This window comes from Copidosoma floridanum, unplaced genomic scaffold, assembly GCF_036245765.1.
Source record: "Copidosoma floridanum isolate Cflo_tuat_1 unplaced genomic scaffold, Cflo_Japanese_pri ptg000005l, whole genome shotgun sequence".
Classification (NCBI taxonomy): domain Eukaryota; kingdom Metazoa; phylum Arthropoda; class Insecta; order Hymenoptera; family Encyrtidae; genus Copidosoma; species Copidosoma floridanum.
In genome coordinates, this window is record NW_028321882.1 from 11,478,783 (window position 1) to 11,492,489 (window position 13,707).

Here is a 13,707-nt window from a genome sequence, read left to right on the forward strand (position 1 = left end):
ACTTTTTACAGACCACGAATGTCAGGGTCTGTTTTGATGACAGATATGATGTTATTGATATTTTTTCTTGAGAACCACATCTTACGAGATTTAAATATATTCAAAGATGATTATCCTCATGATAAAAAAAGTGTTTAAAAAAACACCGTTGCTGTTCCTATTTAAGAAATAAAATTACATGAAACAAAGGAAGATGTTCTCAGGTATCTTAAGTAGCATGAATTACATTATATTATATTATAAAAATTATACAGTAGCACATACAAACAAGTCTAAATTATATTTTTTTGACTGTCTGTATGACAAACTATCAAAAATTCAGTATTTTTCATAACTTATAATTTACATATAACATTGTAGAATTTTATACATAGTAAGAAACTTATTAAATTATTTTTAATACATCATGTTTCATTTGTAATATCATACAAAATAGCATTTCTAAAATAAAAATAAAAATGAAAAATTTTTGTCTCGGTAACAAAAGACTGTCTCTTATTACCCGATTTTAAACTTAATATTTAGCTAATATACTTTCATTCCTTTGAACATTCAAGTAGCTTTTATGAAAACAATATCACCAAGCGCTAAAGGTATTGCAAAAAAACCTTAATAAGTATAGTAGACAAAAAATGCTTGTGGCACTCCAAAACATAAAATGTAAGTAAATAATTGTCTTCAAAAACTGTAAGGTATAGCTAGTTAGTTAGTATTAAGGACACATTTTATTGGTCTTTGAACCTTTATGTCACTCACAAATACCCTAAAAACGATAGATGTTTTAAATAGTAAGAACTAAGTTCTGTATTATTCAAAGTGCTAATTCGAGGAATCTATCACACTTAAAAACTCGTAAACAGTAAGTGAATTACTGAGTTTAGCAGTGAAAATAAGATCATTCGTTATTGGTTATCAAAAAATATCCTCTGAGGGTTGACTCACAACGGCGTAGGTTGTTCACAGAATAGGTTGAAACATTTCCTTATCTGTTATGGTCGTGGTTTCAACACTGCCACCACCAAACGCCAACCAATTCGACGAGTAATAATTATAACACTCAGGTAAAAATAGTTTGTTATTACTATTCTCCGATAGCTCACCACTGTGTTTGTTAGCGTTAGTATATGAAGACATCATCGACGAGTTAACATGACACCTAAGAGTCATCACCGGTGCTTTGTTGATGTAGACGCAGCATGTTTCATTCATTTTCGTATAGTCCACATAATTTGGCGTAGACAAATTTAAAATGTTTTCAAGTAAGCGCCCACCTGTATATAAATTCTGTGCACTTCGGTAAGCCGGTGACCAGCAAGGCCAGTAAGAAGTGAAGATCGAGGAATCTGAAATAGATTTTCCTTCAATAAAATAACTTCACGTAAAGTTGCTTATTATATCAGAAAATAAGTATTTTATATGTGGTTGATTAACATTACTTAAATATTTTTTTGATAAAAACTATGTTCAATAAAATATATACAGAATCAGTTGTGGCTATTACTAAAAACTGTAAGACACGTAAGGCAAAATCAATTTTTTGGTATCTAATCATGCAAGAACAAAAAGTTGATGCGTAATGCAAGCATACCCACTGCGTGGTAACTAACATATATTAAGAACCTGTTATGAAGATTCATCAATAAATAATCCCTGATTGCCAATAAAAACCTTACTCTTATTAAATCTAACAGCTCAAATATTCTTACATAATCTAGTTATGTCCCTACTGTTTGCATAAAAACCTAATAACTATGTCAAATTAAACCTTCAAGTTCAAATACAACCCTTCCAAGAGGTTTTCTATTATATTTTTTTCAAACATTTATCTTCTACCCCATGAATTCCAAACCTATCTTCCAAAAGCGACATTTACACAATTTTTTTTTATAAATGGCCCACATATATTTCTTTATTAAAACTTACAATTTAAAAATCTCAAGTTTGTCTTAATTAAATGAGATAGATCTTGTTCTTTGTATAGAGTATGTTACGTCCAAACTTCTATAAGTGAAGGGCGGAACTCGAAGATTCGTTCTACAAACAGATAAATTAAATTTTTGTTCGTCAGGAACCAGCCATCAGACCAAAGACCTTATTTTCTTTTACCAACAGTACACTTTTCTTTAAAAACGTTGATTCGGCGTTGTGGTATTAGGTATTACCGAGTGATATGTATGAAGTGGTGTACGCTGAGCTGGCGTTGACTTACTGTTAGAGTTTATGTCTTATGTCATACAGTAGTAGCATATCTTATTCATCTTTTTATCTCACGTTCTTGGAAAGGTCTCTGTCATCCAGAGTCTATTTTGTTTCTTTTCAATTTATTCATCGAGGTAAGAAATAGTTAATTTTATAAATAGTATAAATAACAAAGTTTCAGATTCGTATTTCCAATGTTATACAATTAATAGTTTCCTTAACTTATCTTACTTCTATGATCGTTGGTTAACCACTGCAGTTAAAAGATTTTACAAAGTTGACTGCAACGATGTTCCTAATCCTACACGAGAGTACTCGTGGCGATGATAATAATTAGGCTTCTGCTTTTAACGTCGGAACCCAAGTCGACGGTCCTTTCTTTTTGTTCCTCCTTGTTTCACTTTTCAGGCGAGTGTACAGTGGCCTGGTTTGCTCGAGCTTTTCTAACACAGCTTAGTCACCGAACTAAGTCTGACATTTGTTTGAAATGCACGCTTTTAACACGTAGCGTAATCACTGAACTAAGTCTTACATTTGCTTAAAAGACGCAACAGAACTTCCTCTCCAACCTTTATAGTTACTTTGGAGCACTTGATGAAAGAAAAAAGGCGAACATTGTTATGTGCGAGGATTTTTTATACTCTTGCGTTTAAGGAGGACGCCTCAACTTAGGGATCCGAATGACCAATCAGAGCTTAACCTAATTACCCTTGACTGACACGAGCACAGTCGTGGAGCAATAATTTTACAGTAGCTAATGGTTAAAACTGCTGATCTCTCGGATTTTACATTAAGTACAAGTTACTGTCAAAGTTGTGTATGATATGTCTTTTGTACATCCGCAGTAAAGAATGTTGAAGTTGTTGATTGATCACATTATTTGGTGTACTTAGGCGAATTGGTTTTGTAAGATGAGCGTTTTATAAGATTGTTTGAGGTTGCACGCGTAGTTCAAGTTTTTCGATGGTAGCTTGTTTCAAAAGAAGAAAGTTGTATGTCACGCGATTGCAGAATTAGGTATACCGCTCGATGGTTTGAGATCGCTGAGCTTTTGCTTTTTATAATTAAAAAACGAAACTCTGTGTTTTGAAGTAGTTAATATTAAGTATATGAGATGGGATGTCATAAGTTTATTAAAATTTAATTTCATATTACCAGGCAGTATTATATTATCTACTACACTTTTACTGTATAATAAAAACTGCTAGTTATAAGTAGTATTTACAGCTAATATTCTAGAACCTTACAGTAGAAAAATGTTTCATCTAAAATTTAATAAACATTTGTCTATATAATATAAAACATATCGTGGTCAAGAAATTTTCTTAGGCACTGAACGCATCCATCAGAAAGATTATCAGCATAATTTACAGTTTGTTAGCTTAAACATCAAATTAAATATTTTATTTTCATTGCATTTAAATAATTTTTTGTCGTAAGTGTAAAACATATAAATACAATTTTCTTATTGCTAGTTACAAGAATAACTTATTTCTTCTATAACTGTTGTTAAATAACTAATTTAATGATAGTAGATAAGATGATTGTGGGTCCGGTGAGATAAAAAAAAAGTGTATTATATAAGAATTACTAGATTGTCTGTTCACCATCATACTATTTGATGATCGTTCTTCCTATAATATCTTATTGTTACATTATTGAGGCTTCTTCAAGGAGAATACGATGAGTAAGTCAAAATATTTTATGATTTCAGAGCCATGTACTAGAATTTTATGGACAGATGGCAGAATTTTATACTTTTTTGTTTTAAATGTTTTACATACATTTTTGAAAACTATGCCCAATAGGCTCTGCATTGCTGTGCTACTTTACATGTATATGCTATATGCAATTTTATACCAAAGACACAATACTACTTGCTTCATGGTAAATACAACAGTAAATAATAAATAAAAAATAATGAGGATTCCACGTCCCAATAGTAAATGTACGTTTAGAATATTACAAACATATGCGACAATACTAACATTATGGTCTGATGGTGAAGTACACTCATCTTAAAAACACGGGATAGTAGAAGATCTAGTATTTAAATTACATACAGATATTACTCTTTATGAGAAATCTCATGGACTAAAGTATACATAAATATAGTTTATGCTTCATCTACATTATAATTAATAACTTGAAAAGGTAAGTTTACTTGTATGTATAGGATTAGAAGTAAGTTTCTTATTAGACTATATCAAAATTAGTAATCGGTGAATGTGGTAAATATTTAAGACAGTTAAGATAACTAAGTTTTTGACATAAAATGGTTGTATTTAAAAAGGATTAAAATACATAAAAGTAAAGTTAGTAGTCAGAGGGTTTCAACAAAAAAAATTATTAAAGATATTCACTCAACAGTAACAAAGATGTAAGGTTTAAAAACGTTTCTGTCTTGTTTTTTTCATAAAGATTATTAAATGTTTAAAAATCTATTCGATAAATTAATAATCAAATAGATGTTTAAACTGCATTTTTAAATGATAGACTTAGATCTTAGGTGCACGTAAAAGAACTTTGAGGCTTTGAAAATGCATCTAATAAGGTTTGTTAATTGCAAAAAGCATTATACAGTTTACGAGAAAGCACTATACCTGGGTTTGAATGTTTTAACAAATTCATAAAAAACTTAGGATTTGAAAATAATGAAATAGATAATTTTTTGTATTCTATAAAAAATGGAAAAGATAAAGCTCATATTATTTTACTTGTTGTTTAATTGTTAATTTAGTGTGAAAGTAAAAAATCTTTCGATATGATTAAAAGAAGATAGTCGAAAAAAAATTTGGTTAAAAGATATAGGAAAAATCAAGAAAAATTTGGGAATAAGTATGAAATAAAATAATAAAAATAGCAAAATTTTTTTGAGTCGTTGAATTAAAAAAGTTACGTTGAATCTTTGGCGAATAAGTACAAATTAGAGAATTCTAAATTATACGATACGCCAGTGGACATTAATTTCCAGTTAGAACAAGCAAAATAAGTAAAAAGGCATCTGAAGTACAAAAATTTAATCGGTGAACTTTTGAATATTAGTTCAGGAACGAGACCCAATAAAAGTTACAGCGTAATTTTTTTAAGTTGGTATCAAAATTGTAACAATGAAACACATTTTTAATGTTTAATGAGAATTTAGAAGTACGTATACCTTATAACAGATTTGAAGTTAACGTATGAGAAAAATGATGACGTTGATCTTATTAATTGTTTTGTTGTTTGAAATAAGACAGATGATAATGTGAATAGAAAGTCCAGATCTAATTGTATAATAAGATTTCTTAGTAATGTTATTTTGTTGGTAAATAAATAAAGAAAGGAGTGTAACGAAATCGTCTACATTGGCTGAATATGTTGCGTTGTCCGTTTGTTGTCAAAGGATGTAAGTGAGCTAAAATTAGTAAAAGTAGAAGAACGTTTGTTAATAAGACTTTTTAAAAGGGTGAATTGATAATATAAAAGTTATGTCAGAAAATAAAATTGCAGATATTCTTTTTAAATTTCTTAAAAGGTTACAATTTAGAAAAATTGAGAAATATATTGAAGTTAACAAAATAAATAATTTTGATAGGTTAGAAGATGTATTAATTATATTATTAATGCGTATCAGCCTATACTGAAAAAAGAAAGATGGACTAACAGCTGCATCTCAAGGCAACTGCAGGCGTACAGTTTTGCGAGCGCCTGGTATTGTAACGAAGCACGCAGGCTAGATTTTGTCCATGCGTCGAAGCATGCAGTTGTGTGTATGCGAGAGTAGTTGGCTTGGCTCTCTATTTGTACGGAAGTTCTTTTGTCTTTACTAAATCCTATTAACTTTTACAAAAACTGTTTGCTTGTTTCCCACGATCCTCAAAATAATTCCTTGTATATTATCATGGTAGCAGATCTATGGTGATGTAATAAAAAAGTAGATCCACCACTGAAAAATTGACTAAGAGTTCTAGTGAAACGATACCGTTATTCTTTTAGAGTGCCGTTTGGATTTAAAAATTAAAAAAATTATATGCAAGTAATCACGGATAAAAAAAAGGATCAATCCAGCATTAAGAACTTTGAGAAAAGTTTTTGTAAAGGTGATCAAAGACATACTTGTGTTAAAAGAGTACATATTGAACGAAAAAAAATAATCAAAAAGTCTAGAACATTCAAGAGAAGAAAAAAGCAACTCCAAAGTGGCGAAAAATTTGACACCTTGGTTTGATGGTCAAGATTATGCATACTGAAAGAAGAGAATCACGATGTTTTTGAAATGAAAGAAATGTGCACACAGTGGTAAAAAAGATAAAATATGGATGGACCAGAAAAATGAGTGTGCCGAAAATAATTTGAAAGCCATACATACAATACTATTTCAAATAAACAGCTAAAACTTTTTAGTTGTTTGGACACGGCATTCAAGATTAGTTAAAAGTTTGATGGGAGGTAATTTAAGGTATCGACTGAACTGCAAATAATACATCATAACAAACTGGAAATAATCAGATTAAAAGATTAATAGAAATCATTAGTATTTATAAGTGAATTTGAAAAATTAGTCAACAAGTTGTAAGCTGCAAGTACTAAATTAAGTAAAAAAAAAAGTTAAATTATAAGAAACAAGAAAAGGCCTGTCGGCTGTGGTAAAATTATACATTTTAAGAAAGACGGTCCAAATGCAAAAAAAGCTGGCTATGAAGATTGAGCACAGTGGGGTGGGCACTAATCATTTTGCGGAAACTGCATGAGTTGAGAAGTTTCGAGAAGCAGAGGCTTGAGTGGACAACGAGGCAGAGGCCACGCGTCGTAACGTACCTGTGGACCACGGCTTCAAGTTGGCTGACCATAACACCAAAATTGTTGTTCTCACCAGGCAGTAATGGATTAGCCAAGACTTTTGTATAAATATTACAGGTTCAGAGATCTTTGAGAGCCTAATGGTCTGGCTCTGTTGTGACTGATGCCGAATGTCAAAGTACCATGACAATCCTAGACAAGGGTATCTCCATCAGTGGCATGGTCAATATTTGATGTCTCGGAAATCTGGGCAGACGTGTTGGCAGTGACATATTTCCGGAAACACTTAACACCTGGGCAGCAGATAAGGGCTCTGCGGGTACTGCACGATATCTGCATGGTGATGGTGATTGTAAGAGCTACTTATTGTTCTTTGGCCGCAGGAGCGTAGAGCCAGGTTTTGTGTAGTAGGATCGAGCTGAAGGAGTTTAGAAAGAAGGAAAATGCTAGCCTTTAAAAATAGGACGAGCCTTCTGCGGGCATGTAGATAAACTAACTTATTCCGGTTCTGCATCCATGATGGGAAGTCTCAACAGCGAGGTAAACTATTATCTCACTTACCACCTCTCGGGCCATGGACAATTCAACACATATTTTTACTGCATGGCACTAAGATCAACACTTAGTTGTGATTACTTTTTTAGGATGAATGATATAGTAGAACACACTTTCATTCAGTTTTTAAGGTGGTACAAGCAGTGGCAACAGCTAGAGGTCCATTTGGGTGAGGCCGGCACGCCTAAAAACATCTCCAGCGTCACTTTAAATGATGCCATCGCTTGAAAGGCCGTTCTCAGAAAGAAAAAAGGGGAGGAAACTAAGGTTACTCTCCAAAAAATTTGTGTGATGCCACGCTGCTCTGAAAATTTAACGTATCAGCAACAGCAAGTACCAAGCCAGATGTAGCGCATGCAAAGAATGTAACCTATAAAAGAGTGCTAGATACCAGTGCTGGTTCTCAAGGATCTTGAATTCTTTTTAGGACTTTAGAGAATTGGCATCTCTAGAAATTGGCGACTAGCTTGCTTGCTCATGCTGTGAAATGCGACTATGTCCCTGATAGTTCGACCCTGAAGTAATAATAACGTGGTTTCAGGGTGAATCCAAAGTCACACGGCATGGGAGAATGAGTATTCTTAGTAATAACAATTCTTTTTTATGGAGATTACAAAATCCCAGTACATTTATTACTATGTAATAACAATTTTTCATACATTTTTTTTGTCGAATCCAAGTAAATATACGCTTCTAATTCATAATTACAACCAAAGAAGTCCCTGCCTGTTATATGTCATATAACAGAATGATTGTGATTACATAATGCTTCAATTTTTAGGTTACCAAGAAGTTGTTTTATGCTGTTCATGTCGACTATCTCTTGCATTAGTCATCTTTTAGTTCTCAGCTTTATTATCAAAAAACTTGCGTAAATTGACTTTTTTTTAATAATGATACTAAAGCAATGATAAGTAAGACTTTAGTGATAATACTATTATTTCTATTTTCAGAAGACTTAACAATAATTTTTTTTTCTAAAAAGCTGTTATAGGCTAGGTACATCTGATAGTCATACGCCACTCTAATTCAATATGTTAACTTGTGGAATGTCACCATCTAAAGGCAGTGACAGCTGCTTATAGATATCATGATTTTTCATGTGGAACAAATATAGTTTACATAAAATTTGATTACTGAAAGATTTACTTTAACATGATATTTTAAATGTCCGCCGTATATTCAAATTCAATTCAAATAAAAATTTTTTAGGGGTTTGTACACTTTGACAATCTGACACACAATTGTTGATAAGGAAATAATGATTTTGTCAGGTATAATCCTAGAAGGAAAATCTTAGAAGGTAGGACTTATTAATGATTGAAAAAAGCTAACGTCAATAAAAGTTGTTTTCTGTTGAAGGCAGAAACATAAAATTTTTTAATATAAATTAAAAAAAAAATCTTTTTTGATCATTTGAAAAAAATATACTTAATCAACCAATTATAACAGTTTTATCAAACGCTTTTGTTTGTTTGATTGTTCCACTATATCATAAAATGTGTAATACTGAGAAATTTTTACACATTTTATTGACTTTGCACTTTTATCAATTTTTTTCAATTCTAACCGTGTTGTTAAAGTGTTTACTGATTTTCAAGTCATTTTTGAATTATTGTTTATTCCAATAAACATTTATGTTTTATTCAAGATAACCAAGTAAATTAAGTACTCAACAACTTCTGCCGAATATTGACAATTTTTGCGTCCTCCATAATGCTTAAATGGACGTACAATATGTTTACATATCAATTGTTCGTTTAGAAATTTTTTATCAGGATTATTCTTACCTTTGATATTTTTTTCAGTATTTTACAATGAGCTCAATTACTTTCTTCATTAATGTCATCAGAAATACATAGAATACTTTGCACTAATGTACAGTATTTAACATTGATGTGACAGTTACATTTCATCCACAAAAACTGTAAGTACTTCTAGACCACCCTGCACGCGTTGCACGTCAAGCTCACACCATTCATTATAATTGAATGGTGATATTGTATACAACAAAAAAATATAAAAATAGACATTTAAATATACGTACGTACATGTATACATACATATATACATACATATATAGTGTGGGGTCCTGATATTAAAAGAGCAACTGAAATGTAAGTATAGGGCTACAACCAGGTGCGAGAAAATGCGAGGACAAACAGAGACAATTAGCGGTTTTAGTGGCTTTGGGTAATAAAGGGGGACGGCCTGATAAAAATAGGAAGGCAACAGGAAATTTAGTCACATTATCCAGGAGCTCGACTACGAATAGTTATTCTTCCTTTTCCCGGTAGCAGCAGTCTTGCATATGGTGTCATAATTTTTCTCGTAGCATGTTCTGTTCGGCTCAAACTCTTGTTGATCGGTAACCGTAAGTAAGGACGATTGGATTCCGATGGTCAAATAAAGCTTGCAAATTTTTTTGACGATTCCTTGTTGTAGAGGCACTAAAACTTTTTGAGGTGGCTTCGTAGACGTGCTTCATGTCGTACTGGAGGGATCCACTTTATCTGAATGAATTATCTATTTGTGTTACCACGTAGTTGAGGGACCGTTATTCGTTAAATACTGTGTTGTACTCCAACTTGAATCGTTTAGTTTTACATTTTAATTAATTCGATTTATCTGTCTTTGAAAATATATTTTACAATCTGATCTTAAAGTTTGAGTGGGAAGCGTGGGGTACAATGAGTTTATATGGTAAGTTGAGCACCATATGTTTACAAAAAAAAATTAATATTTTTACTTCTAATAATTTGTTTTGCCTTGCACAACATAAGCACTGTTTCCCTTAGAGGCTATTGTGTCAAACAAATATTCAATAACTTTATAAATTTTTTTTTAATTCAGATACATAACCTTGCTTACATCAATAACTTCACGGCGTTTTTGCAAGATAAATCTGATCTAGAATAATAGTTACTAGAAGTTTAACCCAACAGTTTACTTTATGTACTTTTAGGATCCACCTATAAAAAATTTGTATATTTCGTCAAAAGATATATTGATTTTCAAACATGGTCTCAAGGGGACATTATGGACACTGTATTTGGGGCGAAGTGAGCCTGAGAACTTTGTGCAGTAGATGTTGTCATTCTGCTCGAGTCAAAATAAATTTAATCAGTAGACAAACCTAAATCTTATGTTTCAGTTCACTTTAGTCTGCCTTAGGTATGTGTATTTAAATGTGTATTTCAGCAAATGCTAAAAAAAATGGTGTGACGATGGCAGAAGAAGACGAACAGGAAGAATTGGTCTAATTGTGAGACCGATGTATCAATGGCTATTGAAGCTGTTAAAAGTGAAAAAACCATTAAGAGCAGCGCAAACTAGTATGACATTCCTTGTGCCACACTTCCAAGAAAAATCGTTAATTTAATATTGCTACAGTTCTAAGAAAGTTGGCTTATAACTTTGCAGTACAGTTGGATATTTTATATCCTTTCAACAACAAAACCGGTATAACTTCATACATAGATTGCAGTGCTAGTCTGCAAATAGGTACTATTCATTGCATTTTTTTAGGCCTTAATGGGAGAGGTTGAATGCAAAGTTTCATGAAACGCCATGACCTTGCTAATTAAAAAGCTGAGTTTAGTTCAGCTACTCCTGCTGATGGATTTCATGGTCACAGCGTCAAAGAATTTTTTAAGATTTGATTGAAGTACAGAAAAAATACAATTTTAAAGCTTCCAACGTTTGAAATGTTAATGAAATAGGCGTTTCTATTCTCCCTTAATAAGGATCAAGAGTTATTGCTGCTAAAGGAAGGCGACAAGTAGCAGGAAAACAGCAGCAGAAAGAGGGGGGACTATTAGCGTGGAGCTGTGCTTTCTAGCTAGAGGAAATTATTTGCTCCCCATGCTTATTTTTTCTCCAGTCAAGACTGATGACTTATATTTACAAAGCAAATCAGAAGGTTCTTGGAGTATTTTTAGAAAAAGTGGCTGGATGGAGACTGATATATTTACGAGTTGGTTTCTTGAATTTATAAAGTTCTCAAGAGCATTACTAGACAATCCAGTGCTTCTATTGGTAGATGGACGTTGCACACATGTCAAAAATCTCAAGGTGGATGAATTGGGCATGGTTTTATCATTTTGTGCTTCTCACCCCACTGTACTTATCGTATGCAGCTTCACAACGTTGACTTTATAAAGCCAGTGAATACTTTTTGCTGAGAGGAGATAAATAAGTTTCAACACACTGGTCATACCGTTTAGATGGAAGATGTCCTTAGTCTATTTGGTGAAGCGTGGCAAAACGACTGGTATACATCCGTTGAATGCATCAATTTTTGTATCTAAAAAGGATGCAGATTTAATTGAATATTTTGAGAAAAAAAAATATTCTGATTGACAAATACTCTTGTAATAATTTAAAACTTTTAATTTGCAGATCCTGTTCATAGTTCATTGTATAGAGAAACACTTCATAACATCGTGCGCAACTCAAGCATAAATGCAGTTGAATCTACATTAAGTTCATCTGTGACAGCTAAAAGTAATAGTTATGGTGGTTTATCACACTCAAGCGTAAGCCCTTTGGTATCTTTCGATATGAGTCACTTTCTTTCAGGAACTATTACCTCAGCGTCTGAAGATGCAGCATAGATTTTATCTTCTTTTCATTAAGTCCAAAGTATCTTTTCGGCTTCTGAACCAACCATCCAAATGCTTCTTTGCCAAGCCCAAAATATTACAGAAATTTTTGTAAGCACTTTCATATATTCCGGTTTTGTTAGTCAGATTTTAATATTAATTAGTGTATATATTATAGGAAAAGGCAGCACAAATGCATGCTCCTACTTGCATTATACCACAGAAAAATGATATGATTCCAAAGCCTCCTGTCAAACGGAGAAAAACAGGCGCAACTGATTTTAATACCAGTGATGCATTGCTGAACTACGTACTAATTAAGTTAATAAAATTTAAAAGGAAGCCAAAAATAGCAGTTACAAAAATAAGAATTAAAAAAGAACCAACGAAGACAGTTACGAAAACTAGAATCAAAAAGGAGCCATGAACTACAAAAATCAGTAATGTGAATCCTACACCTATTATAATGTTAATGCCTTGCAATGTTACCGAGAGACAACCATTCATGCAACTTGATTCAAATATTCGAAGTAATCCCTAAATTGTTTCCTCTAATAACTCAGTTGTTATACTAAATCCGATAAATTTTGATATTTATTATTAAGTAAGTAATTATTTTCGTGATTTTTAAGTACATCATTTTTGTGATATATAACTGTAACTAAGTCATTGTTTGTACTACTTATATAACACATTTATGAGATAAAAAAACTAATTGATTAATGACAATAACTTATTTAGGACGTTGGAATAGTTTTGAAATATTAAATTAAATATGTAATTTTTTAAGATAAATGTTAATAAATTTACCGGAAATTTATCATGGTAATACTTAAAAATCATTAAAAAATGATAAACAATACAAATGCTGTTGTTTACTTTCTACCCACTTTTTTCAATCATCCCAAGCTCATTGTGCCCCACATTTCGTAGACGGGTACGACGAGCAATTCTTATAACTATAATGTATAACATGACAATTAATTATTGGATGTGTTATATATTTTGTACTTAGTGACACTACTAGTGATTTTATTCTAGTTGTAATACTCTTAAAAACGCACATTTGAACAACTATAGATATTGTCAATAAAAAGTCTTAGAGCTCAGTAAATCATGGGAACCCATCATGCCCTACTTTTCCCTATTTTTAGAAATTGGAAAAAATATCAACACTACTAAAATTATACTAAAACGTTTAGGATTTGTTCATTTTATCATAACCCTACTGCAATTTATTAAAAAAGCTGGTCCTTCCAAAAAAATTAAAACAACAAAAGCAAAGATGGTTTTCTTCCAACCAGTCATTAAAAAAAATTACAAAATTCGTATTCAAGAACAGTTTCTCTTCTTGGTTTTTGGCTTAAAATCACTTACAAACTACTACAACTGCGTATCAGAATTTCTACTTTAAAGAGACAGTAGAATACTTAAAAACAATTTTCGAACGAAAAATTTATTATTCAGGACTTTTTTTAAATTTCTCTTATTATGTGAATCAATAACATTTAATTTTCTTCAAGACATACAAGATCTTTTTTTATTTGCAACCAAGCTTCACCCTCCT

At 31.9% G+C, this 13,707-nt stretch overlaps 1 protein-coding gene across 2 annotated transcripts in view; it reads right to left on the minus strand.

Moving 5' to 3' along the window:
* Nucleotides 1-796: 796 nt before the first annotated feature.
* Nucleotides 797-13,707, minus strand: part of LOC106638560 (uncharacterized) — a 304,750-nt gene continuing 291,839 nt past the window's right edge. For both annotated transcript variants that reach the window (XM_089598140.1, XM_089598139.1), the window contains one exon: nt 797-1,343. In XM_089598140.1, coding sequence (XP_089454266.1) covers nt 958-1,343 — 386 coding nt within the window. In that variant the 3' untranslated portion in view covers nt 797-957. The remainder of the gene's footprint in view (nt 1,344-13,707) is intronic.